This window comes from Equus caballus, chromosome 22, assembly GCF_041296265.1.
Source record: "Equus caballus isolate H_3958 breed thoroughbred chromosome 22, TB-T2T, whole genome shotgun sequence".
NCBI lineage: Eukaryota > Metazoa > Chordata > Mammalia > Perissodactyla > Equidae > Equus > Equus caballus.
Window position 1 is genome coordinate 47,236,515 of NC_091705.1, and position 22,188 is coordinate 47,258,702.

The window sequence follows — 22,188 nt, forward strand, 5'->3', positions numbered from 1 at the left end:
AATATACGAGATATATATGAGGAAAACTACAAGACTGATGAAACAATCAATTACCTTCTAAATAAATGGAGAGAGATTCCATGTTCACTTATAGGAAGTTCAATATTGTCAAGTTCTTTCCAACTTGATCTATAGATTCAACGTAATCCCAATCAAAATCCCAGCACGTTATTTTGTGGATATTGACAAAATGATTCTAAAGTTTACATGGAGAAGCTAGAGACGGCCCAGAATAGCCGACACAATATTGAAGGAGAAGAACAAAGTTGGAGGACGTTACCCTACTTTAAGACTATATACTTATATATAGTGTGGTATTGGTGAAAGAACAGACAAATAGAATAATGGAACAAAACAGAGAGCTCAGAGATACGCCCAAATAAATATAATCAACTGATCTTTTTTTTTATTGAGTTAATGATAGGTTACAATCTTGTGAAATTTCAGTTGTACATTAATGTTTGTCATTCGTGTTGTAGGTGGACCACTTCACCCTTTGTGCCCACCCTCCACCCCACCTTTCCCCTGGTATCCACTAAACTGTTCTTAGTCCACATTTTTAAATTCCTCATATGAGTGGAGTCATATACAGATTATCCTTCTCTAGCTGGCTTATTTCACTTAACATAACTCCCTCAAGGTCCATCCATGTTATTGCAAATAGAATGATTTTGTTCTGTTTTGCAGCTGAGTAGTATTCCATTGTGTATACGTACCACATCTTCTTTATCCATTCATCTGTTGATGGGCACTTAGGTTGCTTCCCAGACTTGGCTATTGTAAATAATGCTGCAATGAACATTGGGGTACATAGGACTTTTGGGATTGCTGACTTCAAGCTCTTTGGATAAATACCCAGTAGTGGGATGGCTGGATCATATGGTAGTTCTATTTTTAATTTTTTGAGGAATCTCCATACTGTTTTCCATAGTGGCTGCACCAGTTTGCATTCCCACCAGCAGTGTATGAGGGTTCCTTTTTCTCCACAACCTCTCCAACATTTGTTACTATTAGTTTTAGATATTTTTTGTCATTCTAATGGGTGTAAGGTGATATCTTAGTGTAGTTTTGATTTGCATTTCCCTGATGATCAGCAATGATGAGCATCTTTTCATGTGCCTATTGGCCATCCGTATATCTTCTTTGGGGAAATGTCTGTTCATGTTTCCAGCCCATTTTTTGATTGGGTTGTGTGATTTTTTGTTGTTGAGTTGTGAGAGTTCTTTATATATTATGGATATTAATTAAGCCTTTGTCAGATATATGACTTCCAAATATTTTTTCCCAGTTAGTGGGCTGTTTTTTTTGTTTCAATCCTGTTTTCATTTGCCTTGAAGAAGCTCTTTAGTCTGATGAAGTCCCATTTGTCTATTCTTTCTATTGTTTCCCTTCTCTGAGAAGGCATGGTGTCCAAAAAGATCCTTTTAATATTGATGTCAAAGAGTGTACTGCCTACGTTTTCTTCTAGAAGCCTTATGGTTTCAGGTCTCACCTTTAGGTCTTTGATCCATTTTGAGTTTATTTTGGTGAATGGTGAAAAAGAATGGTCAATTTTCATCCTTTTACATGTGGCTTTCCAGTTTTCCCAGCACCATTTGTTGAAAAGACTTTCTTTTCTCCATTGTATGCCCTCAGCTCCTTTGTCAAAGATAAGCTGTCCATAGATGTGTGGTTTTATTTCTGGGCTTTCAATTCGGTTCCATTGATCTGTGCACCTGTTTTTGTACCAGTACCATGCTGTTTTGATTACTGTAGCTTTGTAGTATGTTTTGAAGTCAGGGATTGTGATGCCTCCCGTTTTGTTCTTTTTTCTCAGGATTGCTTTAGAAATTCGGGGTCTTTTGTTGCCCCATATGAATTTTAGGATTCTTTGTTCTAATTCTGTAAAGAATGTCATTGGGATTCTGATTGGGATGGCGTTGAATTTGTAGATTGCTTTAGGTAGAACGGACATTTTAACTATGTTTATTCTTCCAATCCATGTACATGGAATGTCTTTCCATCTCCTTATGTCGTCATCCAGTTCTCTCAGAAAGGCCTTGTAATTTTCATTATATAGGTCCTTCACTTCCTTAGTTAAATTTACCCCGAGGTATTTTATTCTTTTTGTTGCGATTGTGAATGGTATTGTGTTCTTGAGTTCTTTTTCTGTTAGTCCGTTATTAGAGTATAGAAATGCTACTGATTTATGCAAATTGATTTTGTACCCTGCAACTTTGCTGTAGTTGTTGATTACTTCTAAGAGTTTTCCAATGGATTCTTTGGGGTTTTCTATATATAAGATCATGTCGTCTGCAAACAGCGAGAGTTTCACTTCTTCCCTCCCTATTTGGATTCCTTTTATTCCTTTTTCTTGCCTGATTGCTCTGGCCAGGACCTCCAGTACTATGTTAAATAAGAGTGGTGATAGAGGGCATCCTTGTCTCATTCCTGTTTTCAGGGGAATGGCGTTCAGTTTTTGCCCATTGAGTATGATGTTGGCTATCGGTTTGTCATATATGGCCTTTATTATGTTGAGGTAGTTTCCTTCTATGCCCATTTTGTTCAGAGTTTTTATCATAAATGGCTGTTGGATCTTGTCAAACGCTTGCTCTGCATCTATTGAGATGATCATGTGGTTTTTATTCCTCAGTTTGTTGATGTGGTGTATCACGTTGACTGATTTGCAGATGTTGACCCATCCCTGTGTCTCTGGTATGAATCCCATCTGATCATGATGTATGATCCTTTTGATGAATTGCTGAATTCTGGTTGCCAAAATTTTGTTTAGAATTTTTGCATCTATGTTCATCAGTGATATTGGCCTGTAGTTCTCTTTTTCCATTGGGTGCTTGTCAGGTGTTGGTATCAGCATGATGTGGGCCTCATAGAATGTGTTAGGAAGTGTTCCATCTTCCCTAATTTTTTGGAATAGCTTGAAAAGGATAGGTATTAAATCCTCTCTGAAAGTTTGGTAGAATTCCCCAGGAAAGCCATCTGGTCCTGGGGTTTTATTCTTTGGGATGTTTTTGATTGCTGATTCAATCTCTTTCCTTGTGATTGGTCTGTTCAAATTGTCTGCCTCTTCTTGAGTGAGCTTTGGGAGATTGTAGGAGTCCAAGAATTTATCCATTTCCTCTAGGTTATCCATTCTGTTGGCATAGAGTTTTTCGTAGTATTCTCTTATAATCCATTGTATTTCTGCAGAGTCTGTTGTTATTTCTCCTCTTTCATTTCTGATTTTGTTTATTTGAGCTTTCTCCCTTTTTTTCTTTGTAAGTCTGGCTAGGGGTTTGTCAATTTTATTTATCTTCTCAAAGAACCAGCTCTTTGTTTCATTGATCCTTTCTACTGCCTTTTTCGTTTCAATAGTATTTATTTCTGCTCTGATTTTTATTATTTCTCTCCTTCTGCTGACTTTGGGCTTTATTTGTTCTTTTTTCTCTAGTTCAGTTAGGTGAGTTTAAGATTGCTTATTTGGGATTTTTCTTGTTTGTTAAGATGTGCCTGTATTGTGATGAATTTTCCTCTTAATACAGCTTTTGCTGTATCTCATATGAGTTGGTATGGCATGCTATCATTTTCATTTGTTTCCAGGTATTTTTTGATTTCTTCTTTAATTTCTTCAATGATCCATTGCTTGTTCAGTAGTGTGTTGTTTAGTCTCCACATCTTTGTGCCTTTCTCAGCTTTTTTCTTGTAATTAATTTCTAGCCTTATAGCATTATGATCGGAGAAGATGCTTGTTACTATTTCAATTTTTTTAAATTTGCAGAGGCTTGCCTTGTTTCCCAACATAGGGTCTATCCTTGAGAATGTTCCATGTGCACTTGAGAAGAATGTGTATTCAGCTGTTTTAGGGTGAAGTAATCTATATATGTCTATTAAGTCCAATTGTTTTAGTTTTTCATTTAGCTCCACTATTTCCGTTTTGATTTTCTGTCTGGATGATCTGTCAATTCATGTGAGTGGGGTGTTGAGGTCCCCTACTATTATATAATCAACTGATCTTTGACAAAGGAGCAAAGGTGATATAATAGAGAAAGGAGGTCTTTTTAACAAATGGTGTTAGAACAACTGGACATGCTAAAAAAATGAATGTAGACACAGACCTTACACCCTTCATAAAAATTAACTCAAAATGGATCACAGATCTAAATGTAAATGCAAACTATAAAACTCCTAGAAGATAATATAGAAGAAAATCTAGAAGACCTTGGGTTTGGCAATGCTTTTTTATGTACAACAGCAAAAGCACAATCCATGAAAGGAAAAAATGGTAAGTAGTACTTCATTAAAATTAAAAACTTCTGCTCTGCAAAAGACAGTGTTTAGAGAAAGAAAAGAGAAGCCATAGACTGGGAAAAAATATTTGTAAAACATATCTGATAAAGGACTTATATCTAAAATATACAAAGAACTGTTAAAACTCAACAATAAGAAAACAAAGAACCCAATTTAAAAATGGGCAAAAGATCTGAACAGACCACTCACCAAAGAAGATATACAGATGGTAAACAAAAATCTGAAAGGATGCCCAACATCATGTCATTAGAGAATTGCAAATTAAAACAACAATGAGATACCACTAAGCACCTATAACCGTGGCTAAAATCCACAACATTGACAACATTCAATACTGGCAAGGATTCAGATCAACAGGACCTCTCTCATTCATTGATGCTGGATTGAAAAAATGGTATAACCACTTTTTCCACTTTTGGAAAGACAAGCAGTTTCTTACAAAACTAAACATACTCTTACCATAGGATCCAGCAATCATGCTCCTTGATATTTTCCCAAATGAGTTGAAAGCTTATGTCCACACAAAACCTGTACATGAATGTTTATAGATGCTTTATTCATAACTGTCAAAATGTAGAAGCAACCAAGATGTTCTTCAATAGGTGAATAGATAAACAAATCTTGGTAAATCCATACATATTATGTAGCAGTAAAAAGAAAGAAGGTGTCAAACCATAAAAAGACATGGAGGAACATTCAATGCATCTTGCTAAGTGAAAGAAGCCAATCTGAAAAGACTACATACTGTATGATTCCTACCATACGGCACTCTGGAAAAGGCAAAACAATGGAAAAAGTAAAAGATCAGTGATTGCCAGGAGTTTTGTGAGGGGGATTGGAGCACAGGGGAATTTTAGGGCAGTGAAACTATTATGTATGATACTGTAATGGTGGATACACGTTCCTACACATCTGTCAAAACACATAACAAGAATATACAACAGGAAGAGTGAACTCTAATGTAAACAATGGACTTTAATTAATAATATTGTATTAATATTGGCTCAGCATTTGTAACAAATGACCACACTAACATAAGATGTTAATGATAGGGAAAACTGGGGTGGGGTGAAGAAGTATACGGGAACACTTTGTACACCTATACACCTGAAACTGCTCCCAAAAAAACCTATTACTTTTTTAAAAAATGGAAGAACTACAAACTAAGAATTATTATCTGCATAATTTTAAATAATTTTGTTAACACTCCAATGATATGAGTACTCCTGATTTTAGTTTTACTTTTTTCTGGGAAACAGGCATATGGGTTTTTAAAATTACGGTAAAATACAACATAAACATAAATATCACATAAAATTTACTATTTTAACCATTTTTAAGTTCATATGTTTTCATATATTATAAGTTATTAGTTACTATCCCTTCTTGAGATTACCAGAATGAAGACAGGGCTTATTTGGTTTGATAAAAATGTAGCAAAAGTGAACCTCCCTAAAATAGTGTATGATTCAAGAACTACTGGTGTAAGTGGAGTCAACTTGGGCACTCTGTACCACTGAATTACAGAGGTTCTATTTCTCTGAGTTCAGCCAATGAACAGAAAGACAGGATCAGACAGACGACTACCTTAGAGGAGAGTCATCCATGCACGCAAGGGGCAAGAAATGCAGTGTAATCATACAGGGAGTGACACTACGAAAGACTGAGGAGAACTCCTGAAAACAGAGAGGTGATCTTTCAAAAAGTCAGAGAACAGCTTAGAAGAGATGGTCAAGTTTCTGTGCTCCCAGGAACAAGGAATGACTAGTTCAAGGAAATTCTGTGGAATGATTCTAAATTCCAAAGACAATTCTTTAAAATTGAAGTTGAAGGACAGATCAGCATTCAGACAAAAAAGAACCTTACTTCCCCTGTGTCTGAAGGAACTAAATAGCACCTAAGACTAGAAAGAAGAAAGAACAGCATACTAAGAGCTAAGAAAAAAGTGACCCAAAGAATTGGTTAAAGAAGAAAGTAGCCAAATTAGGCACAGACAGTGAGTTGCAGGTTAAAAACAAAATAAAGAGTAGGCTGGTCAAGACAAAGGAAATAATCCCTAATTATATACAACAATTGCAATTAACTATTAAATATTTCATTTCATATGGAGCTGAGATGCTCCATATGTGAACATATTATATTGACTCTAGAAATTTGGCTACCCAGATATTAATAAATCGCTGGAAGATAAGTGAAAATGAAAGCCTATAAAACCTGCATCCTCTAAGGAATAGCAAAAAACAAACTGCATTATTGGCAGTGCCAATATACTAATTTTAAATTAGTATTCTAATTTAAAAGTTTTCTTATCCTGCATCTTTATAGCAATAACCCCCAAAAAAGATTTATGGTAAGTGCTACAAAAGGTAAATTTGTCTCAAAGCATGCAGCAAACTAGCTAAAACTGTCCTGGAGACATTCTGCAGAAGACTAACCTGAAGAAGAAAGTGGAGGTTCTAACAGGGCTGAGCAACAGTTACAGTAGAAGATAGTCTCCTCTACTCCACTTACATCCTTTCTTGAAAAACTTTATCAACATTAATGCAATAATCCAAGAAATGTTTCAGATGCTACTATGTGCAAAGCTGTACTAGGCCATGCAGGAAAACAAATGTTGAATAAAACATAGTCTTTACACTCTAATAGGTTAAAAAGAAGGGGAAAATAATCATTTATTAAAAAGAAAGGTAAGCCCCATAAGAGAGTCACAAACAGTTCGATATCCATATTCAAAAGAATCTGAGGGACAGAGTGGAGAGACTCAATGGGAAAAGACAAGGAAGTGCAGGGTTCATTCATGCTGTACCTATTTACATGCCTCCTATGTGCCAGCGGGCACACACGTTCTATCAGGGCTGGGACTAGGTGGAGGAGTGAGGAGTTCAGGAGGCACTCACTCTCCGAGTCTAAGCTTGAATTAAAGAACAAGGTATTACAAATGTTGAATTTGCAGCAACCAATCAAGCTTCTTTCACTTTCTTATTTTACTAAGTAGGCATATTATGGGTATGCAGATATAAAACACACTGAAAGCTCACCATTTTTTTTTGTTTCAAATCTTGAGAATTAAGTTCAGATGTCAATCTTTTTCCTGATTTTCTATGACTTTTCACATGTTTTCTAGGAGAAGGGCTTTTATCACAAATAGAAGTCTTCCCATCTTTTGACAATACGTATTTCTTCCTATAGATTAGAGATTCTTCAACAGTCTTATTTAGGAGAACTGATTTAAAAGTAGTTTCAGATTCAATACACCAATCACTCTGCTTGGTATTTTCAATAGTTTTCTTCTCCGAATGTTTAGGATGATTTAGCTGTCGTTGATTGTTTCTTTTGCAAACTTCTTCTGCTTTATCTATTTTCTTATGCTGCATGAGTTCTTTCTTATATTGCACTCTTCCTGTTTCTTCAGAATTATCATCAGATATCGAAGAGGATGATTTTTGTTCAGTAAGTTTTTTGTTGATAACAATATCTAGTGGGAAAATGAGAAATTAAGCCATATTAAATTAATAAGCTGATCATACACAAAAAGTGTTAAAACCAAAGATATGTTAGACATCTCAAGAAATGAATATTTCCCTGAACTCTATTATATACAGAGAAAACTATGTTTCACCTTGATTAAATGTGTCTTCTGATGAAGTACTTGCTCTCTGGTTATTACATAGCTTAATATTTTCTACAGGTGTCCAATATGCCCATTTGGAGTGCATTTTATTTCCACAGACGTCTAAAGCACAAGGTAGCCTGCAAAATAAATTCATTTGCTTAATATATTACAAAACATTAGCCTATGACTCTGACAGAAGACTGATTTTTTAATTTAGTCAATGTTTATTGATAGCAATTTGTTAACAGTCAAGTATGGAAATATTTTCATAAGTCATGATGAAAGTTAAAATTTACTACATAATTGATCAGATTAAAGAACATTATTAAAAAGTTCCATTATTGTTACCATTTTGGTATCTACCTAAATATATCTTACATATCTTACATGTTCTACTGTGTATTTAAACCAGGTTAAATTTCTTCCCATTCATACTTTATTATTTTAAAAATCTCATTCATTTTAAATCTCTCAATTTGAAGAGTTATATTGGTTGATATGGAAAAAACATACAGACTATTCCTCATTCTGCTATCATACTACTCGAGAGATGATACTACATTCTAAGAATATAAAGGCCTTTTCCTTTAAATTTGTTACATTCATCTAAAAGTAACACTAAGATACGCTATATAATATATGCTAAATGACTTGATGGGTTTTCTCATACTTACACAGGTTTATCTATTTTTCCCACTGCCTGTGAATCAGGAACAATATCTAAATAAAACAAAAATTATGGTATTTTCATTTTTTGTGCAGTTTGGCAGGGTAAAATGGGACTTGGTATAGAATTTGATCAAGGTTCACATACTGGGATGGAGAGATTGATTGATCTTGTCTTCCCTCTCTCGGATTCAAACTTTTTGGTAACAGAGACTGTATTATATTTCCTTGTGCATTTAAGTTGTTTGCATGAAGCAAATCAATGAAAGCCAATGGGGTTAAAGAGAAGTACAGAGAGAAAAATATATTTTTTTAAAAGGGAGACTGAAATTAAACCAAAGTACTTACTAAAATTTTGGTTTGGAAATTCAATGTCCTTATTTTCTGTCTTTTCTACAACTTCAGCAGTTTTGATATGCTATAAACACAGGAGACATATTAATGTAAATTTGAATTAAGACATTATGTGAAAACAATTTTTAAAAGTCAGAGTATTAAAGTTTAAAACTTTTAAAATAAATTTGCCTTGCTATTAAAAGGTGGATGGTATTTCTACGTATTTCATAAAGGTTATGCCCACTCTAAAATACTGCCTAAACTAAAACACAAGCAAATAACTTCCATTGAAGATGAGGCAGAAGATGCTACAAATTTTCTCATCTCACCCATAGCTAGTATAATAATCCAATTTTCACCTGTAATTGATAATTTATAGACCTCCATGGCACATCTCCAATTGCCATTGATATCATAGCCTGCACCTATTTCATCTTTTCACTAACATACATAAAAGACTTGGAAACCATGAAATATTAAATGGTTTTGTAAAGTTTTGGCCACTGTGCAGGCAACCTCTTGCCTATAGTAAGCTTCCCTCTTTCCACAGCCACAGATACACACTTACCTAGATCAAATAAAAATCTGCCACCACTACCAGAAAAATATACCCTCTACGCTAAGATGTTTTTGCCTCACTCTGGCTATCTTCCCTACTTAATCTAGTCAATGGTTCTCAACACTGAGAGAGGAGCAGTAAGAAAACGTGCAAGTGTGTTTTTGGTTGTCACAATGATAGTAGGGTTCTCTTGACAATAGTAAGCACAGGCATAGGATGCTTATCATCCTACAACATTCAGGACCATACTGCACAACTAAACAATAGTGCCACTATTCAAAGAAACACTTAGCTAGATCATTTGAACCATGACTGACTATTTTGTTTCTAATGTCTTCAACTCTTACACTCTTTATACTTCTGCCACATAACCAAGTTCACCACCTATTCTTTTTTACTGTAACACCAAGGCTGCTAAGCTTTGAGAAAATTACACATATTTCTGAACTAATACTATGATAAAATTCATAGTTTTAGTTAAACTGAGGCCTCAATATTGCCTAATGCTTGTACTTATACTGAACCTTTTTCGTTACTTCTCAGTAGCTATTCCTAATCTTTATGCGCCCCTGAGCCTTTTACTTCAACACATCCCCAAGAGAAACCACCCTCACACTTCAGAGAAATCAAAAGCTACTAGGTGTTCCTCATCCACGTTTATCTGTACCACTGATTACCTCCTATTTCTCCAAGAAACAACTTTCTCTTATCCATTTTCTGCTCTATCCCTTCAACTACCTTGAATAAATGCCCTTATCCTTGATGTCCTTTCAACTAATCATTATTGATCCTTCAAAAATCAATATACTCTCCATCTTCTTAGACAGCATTTCCTGATTGTCACCATCCCTTCCAGCTCTGGAGTTAGGCACCTACCCCTCCACTATGTTCCTATTGCATCCTAAATGTACATCTGAGAACACTTATATAATATTATAATTATCTTACTTGTCTAATTTCCATGCTAGACTTGCAGATACTTAAGGACAAGGTCCACTTGTATCTTACATTTCTATACCTGAGGTTTTGCCATAGCAGACACTAATTTGTATAATAAACTAAAGAATGATGGCAAGTCCCTTTCTCCTACTGAATGTGTAAATCCTAATTATATTGATATTGTTAGCACAGTAAGGGAGTCATATGTTAGAAGGACCTCACTTTCAAGGGCAATAAATATCTAAAAAGAAAAAAAAGCAATACTTTAAACAAAGTGAGACACTCAATAACTTGATAAAAATTTATTTAAAAAATGCTTTCAAAGTAAAGTTACTTTGTCTGTATTATCTCCTCTATTTCTTCCTTCAGACGGTCTAGATTTAAGTGATACAGCATTATCTGCTCCATTTTCTGATGTTTTAGAAACACCAGGTTTTTCTCCAGAACTCATCATTTGGAGTGGTGCTTTAACTCTTCCTCTTCGTGGTGTTGCTGAAAAGGAGGACAAAGGACTGCTAAATTTGTGGAGTTTTTAAGATTACATATTGCTATTACTACAGTAATTTTTAGATGAGAAGGCTAAAAAGGAAGGTTCTAGGATGGGCCCCAGGTTTCTGGTTTAGATTAATAAGTAGATATGGATGCCATTTACCAAAGTAAGAAATAAAGAAAAAATTGGCAGGGAGGGTAGAAAGATGCATGTATCTTGGACTTAGTAAGTTTGAGGAGCCTGTCAGACATTAGACAATTGCCCAGTAGTCAACTGGATTTTGGGAACTGAGGTCACTATCAAATTGTCATAAAGATTAAATAAGACTGCGTTATTATAGCAACTAGTACACAGTATCAGGTTATTTTTTAATTTTTACTTAGCTCTCAGTATGTATCAGGCACTGGTTAAATGTTTAAAATATTCCTTGTTGAATGATTTTTACTTAATCTTCTAAACAATTTGATGAGGTAGACACTTTAGTCCCATTTTATAGAAAGGAAACTGGTTATAAACTTAGCTAGAGGATAATCTGTATGAAGCACACACCTAGGAATGGGGAAATAAGCCCAAGTGACCCGAATAATTCAATGTTTTAACCACTGTTATGCTGACTACTGCTTAAATTGTAATGAATTAATTAATGCTGGATGTTAATATTTTGAATAATGTTTACATGTCAAAACCCATTATACCTTTTTTAGACATTTGAAATTTCTTGACCATTAGAAGACATTTGTGGTTCATATTTTATCAATTTTTATATCTCCAACTTATTCTCTAGGTAAATTATGTTCAGAATAACCCTGAATTAAAAATTGTGTTTTAAAATATAATATACATGTTAGAAATCTTTTAAGACTATAAAACTTACATGTGTTGATTAAAAGTATTGGGCTTCTCACAGTGTATCTATCTGCACCAGGAACAATCATTGATGCTTCAGACATCTTTCTTTTGCTAGGAGTAATTATCTTAAACCATGAGAAACAACCACAGTGAACACACATTCTCTTTTGAAATTAAATATCCTACAATTTATTCATAACATTTTACCTTTACTACATGAACAAAATATATGGTATTTTATAACAACATGATATCCAGAAATGTCTGTGTTTTAGGCTCACTTGAAGGGTTTTATCCTAATATTTGGTATTGAATAGATAGCCAAAACAAGTAAAGAATGTTGTTTTAAAGAATATTTGTAGAATATCCAGACTTACGAAATACAGTAATTATTACAGCTTTAAATACTAGCTGAAAATATTTTATTGATACTGCTTTTATCTAGTTAACCAATGGCTCACAATTTCTATTCTACTAAATGCAGATGATGTTTGGATACATATTTATGTAAATTTGTTTGTGAATGCTTTCATAACATTAAGTATTCTTCAAAACTTTCACACATATTCTGTGAAGACTAAAATGCCTTTGGAGTAAAAGGTAGCCACAGCAATTCAGAAACTCAATGACACACAAGCTAGTGGTTCTAATAAAGACTTGCATTTTCTAACTTCATCCTAGAATAACTGATAAGAACAACAGAAGTAGATAAGCAGAGGCAGGGACTACAAGGGATAGGCGTTTCAGAGGGTGCTATACAAAGGAGTAGATGATGACAAACTGCAAGAGGCAGAGGAAAGCTGTTTTTAAAAAGGCACCTGCCCCTAAGACAGAAAAAATATTGATAGAGTTTTGAGTAGGTACGTATATGGGGTGCGGATGGAAGGTGGGGGAGGAGAAAAGAGAATTCTAAGATTAACCAGAAAACAAGCTACTGAACTAGTAGATTCTTCTTAAAGAAATTACAGTTCCTAGTGGTATATAGTGAATGGGCCTGGAGAAGTTACTTATTCCTATAAATGCTTCAAAAAGTTAATCCTTATTGAAAACACAGTGTGTATTGAACAACAGTGCAATGTTTTTCAAAGTTTAGTGCGCTTAAATCTTTCCCAGAGTTTATGATTCAGTAGGCTTAAGGTCGGGGGAGGGGGTCTAAGAATCTGCATTTTTAATAAGTATTCAAGTTATGATTCTGATATAAAGAATCAGAAAATAGCTTTTATGATCAAACGTCTATGGGAAATATAAGATGACATTTTTAATTTAATGAAGGACACAAGACTAAAGGGAAAAAACAGTGAGCAACATAACATGCCAAAATGTATGGAAGAGAACTGTGGGGTTATAGTTGCCTAAATGTGAGAGATTAGTAAAAACTGAAACAATAAAAAAAACTCCATGAAGAAAGTGAAAATGAACCAAGACTGGGAAAATGTAAGTATGTTTTAGATGAATAAAGGTAAGGAACGAATAACATGAATGAAGGTATAGAGTTAAGAATGAGCATGACATAAAGGAGACAGCAAAGCAACTGAACTTACTAAAGTGGAGGGTAATTTGATAGAGTAAAATTAAGTTACAGAAGATCTCAGAACTGAGTCAAATTTAGATTCAGTGGGATAAACACAGAGATTACAAAACTTTTTGAGTAGAAGAATGCTATGAGGATATTCGTATTAAGAAAAAAATCAGTGGTATACCATATAAAGCAGCTGGCAGGATGAAGCAATGGTGTCAACGACCAATTAGGAAGTTACTGTATTAACTTAGGTAGGCTAAAACAATGGTAAAGGGAACAAGGAGGAAAGAATGTGAAAGATACCATGAAAGAACAATTCCAGCACCTTGGTTCCATGCATGTGGAGAGAGGAGGCTGAAATCAAGGATATCATCAGAAAAAGTATGGATAGCATTATTGAAGTATGGAGGCAGATGTAAATTTGAGGCAAAAAATAAAGAGTTTGAGGTTAGACTTCAAGAAGGGACTTGAAGAGACATACAAAAGGAAATATTAGAAGAGTAAGTGGAGACACAGCTATGGAACTTTGAAGTAAAGTCTGATACATAAATTTTAAAAGCTTAAATCACACACATGAAGGAAGCTCTCTAAGGGAGAAGGCATAGAGATGTTCAGAAGACTGGGTATCAAGCTTTTAGAGCAAATCTACATTTAGGAGGTGGAGAGAGAAAGTATCTCTGATGTAGTAATAGAAGCTGAAAGAGAATTAAAATGCCTAACACAAAAGTCAAAGGAGAGGACATTAAGAAAGAGGGCTATCAGCAATGTCAAGTGTCCCAGCAAGATACGGAGAAGGCGGCTTAGAAATGGTTCTCCTGGATGTGGCCTAGAGGAGATCTTCAATGGAGGAGGAGGACAAAAAAGAACCTAATAGTTTTCTTTCTTTCCTCACGCAAATAAGCAGAACAGTACATTATAAATTTGTATTCTACATTATGGCCCAATGCAAAGATAGAACAGAAAGGATAAGTGCAAACAGTGGTAGTTACTTTCCTATATACAATTAATTTGGAAACTATAAGTGTATAGTATACCTTGTCCTAACCCCCTAATCCCTACACACAAATACAATTCGCTAAAACACTATCTTTTGTTTGCATTTTAAAGGGCAGGGAAAATGCTCTGAAATGTTATTGATGAAGGTCATTTAACATAAATTCTAGATGTGTTTTTCTGTAATTTTATACAGCAATGATTTGATCTATGTTGTTTTATAAACAACTATTTTGACACCACGTTTACCTCAAGCTGACTATTTTTTCTGTCCCCTTGATTACTGTTTTTGATATATTTTGGAGGTATAGCAGATTCCTTTTGGGGCTTAGGTTTTTCTTTCAAACTAACAAGCTCTTCTTCGACTGGTGAGACTTGACTCTCTGGCACTAGAATCTGTTGATGTGGAAAAAAATTTTTAACACTGAAAACCATAGGAAGTTCCCCAAAATCACTGGATGTTTTAATAAAGCGTCCACTCATTTCACACTTACAAAGGTCAATTCTTTCTGTCTTCTATGTACTGTTACAATTTTTAGTCCTACAAAGTGACCCAACAAAAAGTGTCCACTTTTTAAAATGTTTATTGACATAAAACAAGCTTTGGCATCATCAGAAGGACACATACTTCTAATTGTTAAAGTTACCAAAACTGGTATTAATGACTATCTACCTTCTGTACTAAAATAAACTATAATTAATAATGTTTAAAAAATAATATACATCTTGAGGCACTATCTATATTAAGATAGTTTATTTTTTAGATATTCACTCTCCAACAGGAACTTCATTACTGTGCTACTATTTAGGGATAAATTTAGCCCGATGATAAAAATCAAGTAAGTTAGACACATACCTGGGATCCACTTGCGTCAAAAAGTATATGCACAGATGTTTTGGCAACTGAAATACCTTGTTTTCTGGTAAATTCCTAAAATTAAATTAATTCAAAGGGATGTAATTTTCTCCCATTTTAATGCAATTATTTCCTACCTACTTCCTTACAAAACTGCCAAATTATCTCAAATCACTACTCTGTATATATAAATACTCTTCTCAGCTTGACTCCCCATGAACCACAGTCTTCTTAGCTTGTCATTTTGGTAAGGGTTCCGCACAAACATATTCTCTGTTATTCTTTACCATAAATCTTTCGCACTGCTATAGACTGAATGTTTTCCCCCCAAGTTCACATGTTGAAACCTAATCGGCAAGGTGATGGTGTTAGGAGGTGGGGCCTTTGGGCGGTGATTAGGGTCACAAGGGCAGAGTTCTCAAGAATGGGAGTAGTGCCCTTTACAAAGAGACCCCAGAGAGCTCCCTTGGTCTTTCTGCCATGTGAGGACACAGCGAAAAGATGGCCACTATGAACCAGAACGTGGGCCCTCACTAGAGACCAAATCTACAGGTACCTTGATCTTGGACTTCCCAGCCTCCAGAACTGTGAGATAAACATTTGTTGTTTAAGCCACCCAGTCTATGGTATTTTTGTTATAGCAGCTTTAACAGAATAAGACATGCACTATCCAAACTTGGCAACAGAATATCTCCCCCAAACATAACATGAATTGTCACCTTAGATTCCAAGTTAAACAATATCCTATTCAGAATGTCTTCCACAATCCTAGGAAGCATTTTATCTACATTTCATCCATCAACTTCAAAGGCCATTTAAAGCCCCATCTCCACAGCCTTTCTTTCAAATCTGACTCTTAATGAGCATTCTTTTTCCTCAACTTTTATACTTCATTTTCCCTATGCCACTTATTTATTTCTTCTGAGTATATTCTGTAATTCTCACAAAAAGTGTTTAACGTCTTGAAAACACGGCTTTGTCTCATTTCACTTTTTAAACACCTGGCAGAAATTCACTAAATGTTTTCAGGAGCTGCTGCTAATTTTGTCATCTGAGATCCTTTCTAATAGGTATCTCAAATGGTATGGCTAACAATGTGATGGCTATTCCACAATGCAAATCTAAAGAACCAAAAATCTACATGTCATTTTAAGAACTGTAGAAAAAGTCATTGAAACTTATAGCCCCAAGTAAGTGAAAGTTTCCAGAATTATGAAAATTTAATAAAATTTATTAAAAAGATTTTAAGCACTTACCTTACGTTTATTTGAACCAAAAACTTTTTGTGTCACATTAGTGATTTCTAATGATGCATCAAAATACAAAAGCAGTTCTTTCCCTTGTCTTTCACTAATTTTTACTGTATTTTTCAGAATTATGGTCAGTATCTTCTTTGATTCTCTCACTGTACACAAACACATCACACTGATTAGTTTATATTAATTTCTATGATACCATTCCATAGGCATACCATAAATAAGAAAAGCATACAGCATATTAATTAAAATGAATTGAAATAAAGTTAAATTTTAGGATTTAAAACAGTATTTAATCAATTCTAGTACTGACTACCTATGTAAGAAAATCAAGTCAATTTACTTTTCAGAGTCTCAGTTTACTAATCTATAAATTACAGGGCAATATAATAGCTAATGAGCTAAGGCCCTGAATACAGTCTGGACACTAACAGGTTCTTAATAAATATCCCTCGAATACATCTAGTTTATTAATTTAAAAGAGGCAAAGAAAATAACTTTAATTCCATAAATGACTATATTTCATGGCATAAGCATCTATTCAAACATTTCTATTAAATTCACAGTTCCTACAAACATATTGACAGTAAACATTTGATAAAAATTTGAGGTTTTAATCAATAAAAAAATTTGATAAAAACTAGGAAACTTTGAGCTAAGAAGGATACAGTGCTAATCCTCAATGAATTTATCAATCCAGTGAAAATAAAATACTGTTATGCCAATTTATAACAGGTAGTCACCTCCCTTCCTCCAAAAAGTTACCAAAAAATTACCTGGCCCCCAATTAATGTGCCTGTATTATGGACTAAAAGTCCCTATGGTCTTGTCCTACTTCTGGTGGTGCTCCTGTTGTTGACTGAGAAGTCTCCACACCTGCCCCCAGTATATACTTTGGGGCAGGAGGAAAACATCCTAAGGGAGAAGGACTACATCAAGTAGAAAAATTTGTCTGTAAATCAGGAGAAGCTCTACTGGCCACTCCATGACCTATCCTAAAGGACAAACGTCCTTATTGACTATAAAATCCTCTGATTCTTATGAGGCATGCCCAAGTAGAAAATGTCCTATGCGCTTTTGCAAGTATATGCTCATGAAACTTCCACAGCAATGTCCTTTGATGTTATTAAGAATTATCAATTGCTTGAAGATAGTGGTGACACAATTTCTAACTCAAAGAGTGCCAGTAGCTTTTTTGGGGGAAAAAAATCACAAATTTTAACAGCAGTAAGTTTTCAGGCCTTAAAGATGAAATTTTACGCAACTTTGAAGATGATTATGTTTCAGATTTTGGTGATGAAGACTGAAACATTTGTAATCCTTATGAATATGTTGCTGATTGTTATATCCCTCCGATATGCATTTGATTTTTTCTGCAGCTTTCTGTGAACTTGTGAATGCAATATTTGCTATACAGCTTACATAAACATAGTTTTAGAATCACTTCAGATTTATTATTTCACTGAATGCTTTGTACCTGTTTGTAGAAACTATTCTCCACATATATCGGGACTGCATAAGAATTTATTGATATTTGTTATATTTTATTTCTGGCTTTGTTATTTCTGATATTTGCCTTGACTTCCTGGACTATACCATAGCTTGCTTTTCAGTTAGTTAGCAATATTACTAAAATACCAGAAAACTTCCTATTTTGTTGCTTGCTATAAAATCCAAGTACTTACAGATATCAACATTTTTTGATCTTATAACGTTATCTTGGTATTTTACTGGGATTCCATTCCAGTATACTATACTTACATGAAAATAATATGCTTTCTCCTGTAAAGCCATTCAAAACAAAACTTTAAAAGAAATTGTCCATGGAGCCTTTATTTTATAAATTCCTATAGACTACACATAAAAGGATCTAACTGCACTCTGTCATGATGCTACTTCCCCATCCCCTCAGTCTGCAACTGCAGAAATTCTTTTTACTAGAAATATTGCTCGATCTCCAGGGTCCACACTTCTTTAACTTCCACAAGTGCCATTCATGTAAAAATTCAGATCTTGCCTGTTCCATATAGGGAGACTAGATTATCACTTTATTACAAAGGAGATCAAAGGATACAAATGAATAGCCAGATGAAGAGATACACAGTCCAAGGTACGGAAGGGTCCTGAGCACAAGAGTTCCTGATCCTGTGGAGTTGAGGGTGCGCCAACCTCCCAGCACGTAGATGCGTTCTTGTACCAACCCAGAAGCTCAAAAAAAACCCCACTTTTAATCCATACATACACACTTAATTTTTAATAAAAATGTCCTAATAAAATTAAGATGAGTTATATTTTGGAAAATAAATCTTGAAATCAACTTTAAGTTATGCCATTAAAAAATGAAAATAACATTTTTGCCCAATTATGTGCAAAAATATTTGGTAAGACGGAAAACACAGAACTTTATTAGGTGGTGATGGCAATGATTAACATGAGAAATTATATGAAACAAAGGAAGAGAGAAGAAATTCAAATTTTTTTTTTGTTTTTTGTGGTGTTTTTTGTAAGGAAGATTGGCCCTGAGCTAACCTGTCACCAATCTTCCTCTCTTTGCTTGAGGAAGACTGTCCCTTAGCTAACATCCATGCCAATCTTCCTCTACTTTGCATGTGGCATGTCACCACAGCATGGCTTGATTAGCGGTGTGTGGGTCCACACCTGGGATCCAAACCTGTGAACCCCAGGCCGGCGAAGTGGAATGCTCAAACTTAACCATTATGCCACCAGTGTGGCCCCTCAAAAGATTTTAAGAGATAGAAATGAATGAACATGGAAAATTATTAACTATGGGAGAGAAAACAATCAAGAATGGCTTCTGTATTTGGGGAAGCTGGAAGGTTATCACACCATTTGTGGAGATAGGAGATAAAGGAAGAGCTCTTGGAGATAAAATTATGAGTTTAGTTTCAGACATGGGTTTCAGATACTTGCAGCAATATCTAAGTGAATAGTTTATTACTCACATCTCTATCTAGAAATCAGTTGAGAAATTAGGAAAAAAGATACAAAAATGAAAGTGCGGTCAATAGTGTCAAACGTGGGAGAAGGGTCAGTATAAGGACTGAAGTGTGTACACGGATACTAACAATAAAATTATCTTGACATCTGAGATTTCAGTGGAGTGAGATGTGAAAGAGAATTTAGTAAGAACAGGAATGAATAGCAGGAGAAAGAAAGATTTAGTAAAAATTATTTTTGCAAAATTGGCTACGAATGGAAAAAGAGTAAGATAGCTAGAGGAATAGATGGGATCCAAGTAGGCTTTTCATTTGAAGATGCAGTGACAAATGTACCATAAAAATGTAAGATGTTAAACATATAGGCAAGGACATTATGCTAAGTGAAATAAGCCAGTCACAAAAACACATATACTATATTATTCCTGTATACATATACTGTAAAATAGTAAAATTCATACAAACAAAAAGTAGAATGGTAGTTACCAGAGGCTGAGTGGAGAGGGAAAAAGGGAATTGTTTAATGGATACAGAGGTTTCAATTTTGCAAGATGACAAAGTTCTGGAGATCTGTTTCATAACAATGTGAATATACTTAACACTATTGAACTATACACTTAGAAATGGTTAAGATGGTAAATTTTATATTAATTTTTTTTACCACAATAAAAAAATAGGAGGAACTGGGTGAGGGTATATATGGAAACTTTCTATACTATTTTGACAAGTTTTCCGTAATCTTAAACTGTTCTAATACAAAAGTTTATCTTTAAAAATGACCCAAATCAAACTTCCAAAAACGAAAAACATAATGCCTGAGGTAAACGTTATACAGGATAGGACTGAAAGCAGATTAGAACTGCAGAAGAAAATATTAATGAGCATGAAACACAGCAATATGAAACTATTCAAATGAAAAAGAGAGTGGGAGGAGTGTAGGATGGGGGAGAGTAGAAAACCCAGAGAATCACTGAGCTTGGGAAACTTCAAGTAGCTTAGTACATGTATAATCAGCGTCTCCAGAGGAGAGAATAAAAAAGAAGGAGCAGGAAAAATTATTTGAGGAATAACAGATGAAAACTATAAACCCACAGAACAAGAAGCTCAATGAACCTCAAGAACAAACAACATAAAGAAAATTACACTAAAACACTACAGTCGTTTAAAGATGCATCATTTAAAGATGGGGATACATTTTGAAAAATGCATCGTTAGGCGATGTTGTTCTTGTGCAAACATCATAAAGTGTACTCACACAAACCTAGATGGTATAGCCTACCACACAGGCAGGCTTGATGGTACTAATCTTATGGGGTCACTATTATATATGTGGTCCATCATTGACTGAAACATTGTTATACAGTGCATGATTGTAAAATCAAATTGTTTAAAACTAGTGATAAGAGAAAATCTTAACAGCAGTCAAGGGGAACAAAGATTTTAAATAAAATGTAACAAACATGAAAGTGATAATATACTTCTCATCATAAACAATGCAAGCCAGGAGACAATAGAGTAACATCTTTAAACTGAAAGAAAAGCAATAGGCAATCTAGAATTCCATATGCGTCAAAAGTATTTCTCAAAAATAAAAACGAAATATTTTCTAACATATAAAAACTGAAAGAACCTATCACCAGTACATCTGCAACACAAGAAATATTAGAGAAGTCACTCAGGCAGAAGGAAAATAATACCAGATGGAAATCTGGGTCTACAGAAAGGAAAGTTGAACACTGGAAATGGTAAATATGCAGGTAAATATAAAATACTTTTTAACCCACTTTTAAAATCTCTTTTAAAGCTAATTGGCTGCATAAAGGAAAAAATCATTATACCATATTGTGAGGCTTCTGACACATGCAGAAGTGAAAAAAAATTTTTTTGTACTATTGACAGCAATGGCACAAAGGCCAGGAAAGCAAAAATGGATGTATACTGTTACAATGTTCTTATATTACACATAAAGGTGTATAACATTACTTGAACTTACACACTATTAAGTTAAAGACGTATAAAATAAACCCTAAATCACCCACTCAAAAAAGGGGTGTGGAGCCAACAAAAGAGATATAATGATATAATTGAAAAGTCAATTAATACAAAAGAAGACAAAGAGGAAAAGAAAAGAAATATGACAGATGGAATGGCAGGTAGAAAAAACAAAAACTAGATGGCAAATTAAAGTTTATCAATAATCACATTAAACACGACAATTAAAAGGCAGAGATTGTCAAATTCATTTAAAAAACAAGACGCAGTATATGATGCCTAAAAGAAATTCACTTTAGGGGCCGGCCCACTGGCCAAGTGGTTAAGTTTGTGCGCTCTGCTTTGGCGGCCCAGAGTTTTGCTGGTCTGGATCCTGGGCACGGACCTAGTACTGCTCATCAAGCCATGCTGAGGCGGCATCCCACATAGCAGAACCAGAGGGACTTACAATTAGAATATACAACTAGGTACTGGGGCGGGGGGGGGCGGGGGAGAAGAAGAAAAAAAGAAATTCACTTTAAATATACAGACAGAAATGAGTTAAAAATAAAGCTATGTCATGCTACAACTAAGCAACAGAAAGCTCGAGAGGATATATTAATAGTACATAAACTATATTACAGAGCAAAGAATATTACCATAGGGAAAATAGGGGCATTTCATAATGATAAAGGGGTCAATTTATCAAGAAAAGATAATATGACTAAATGTTTATACAATTAATAATAGAAATTCAAAATACCTGAAGCAAAATATGACAGGGCTGAAAGAGCAGGAAAAAACTGTACAATTACAGTTTTACTGTAATTACAGTGACTTCAATACCCTCTCTCAATATCTGACAGAACAAGTAGGCAGACAATCAGTGAGGATGTACAA

The 22,188-nt window shown here is 34.6% G+C and overlaps 1 protein-coding gene across 3 annotated transcripts in view; it reads right to left on the reverse strand.

Annotated features, from left to right (window-relative positions):
• Positions 1-22,188, reverse strand: part of SYCP2 (synaptonemal complex protein 2) — a 71,613-nt gene that overhangs the window by 22,454 nt on the left and 26,971 nt on the right. For 2 of the 3 annotated variants that reach the window (XM_070247445.1, XM_023626847.2), the window contains 9 exons: positions 16,361-16,509; positions 15,105-15,179; positions 14,498-14,644; positions 11,762-11,861; positions 10,732-10,889; positions 8,912-8,981; positions 8,572-8,617; positions 7,904-8,034; positions 7,323-7,759 (listed from right to left, as the gene is read on the reverse strand). In XM_070247445.1, coding sequence (XP_070103546.1) covers positions 7,323-7,759; positions 7,904-8,034; positions 8,572-8,617; positions 8,912-8,981; positions 10,732-10,889; positions 11,762-11,861; positions 14,498-14,644; positions 15,105-15,179; positions 16,361-16,509 — 1,313 coding nt within the window. The remainder of the gene's footprint in view (positions 1-7,322; positions 7,760-7,903; positions 8,035-8,571; positions 8,618-8,911; positions 8,982-10,731; positions 10,890-11,761; positions 11,862-14,497; positions 14,645-15,104; positions 15,180-16,360; positions 16,510-22,188) is intronic. The other variant, XM_070247446.1, reaches the window with a different exon arrangement.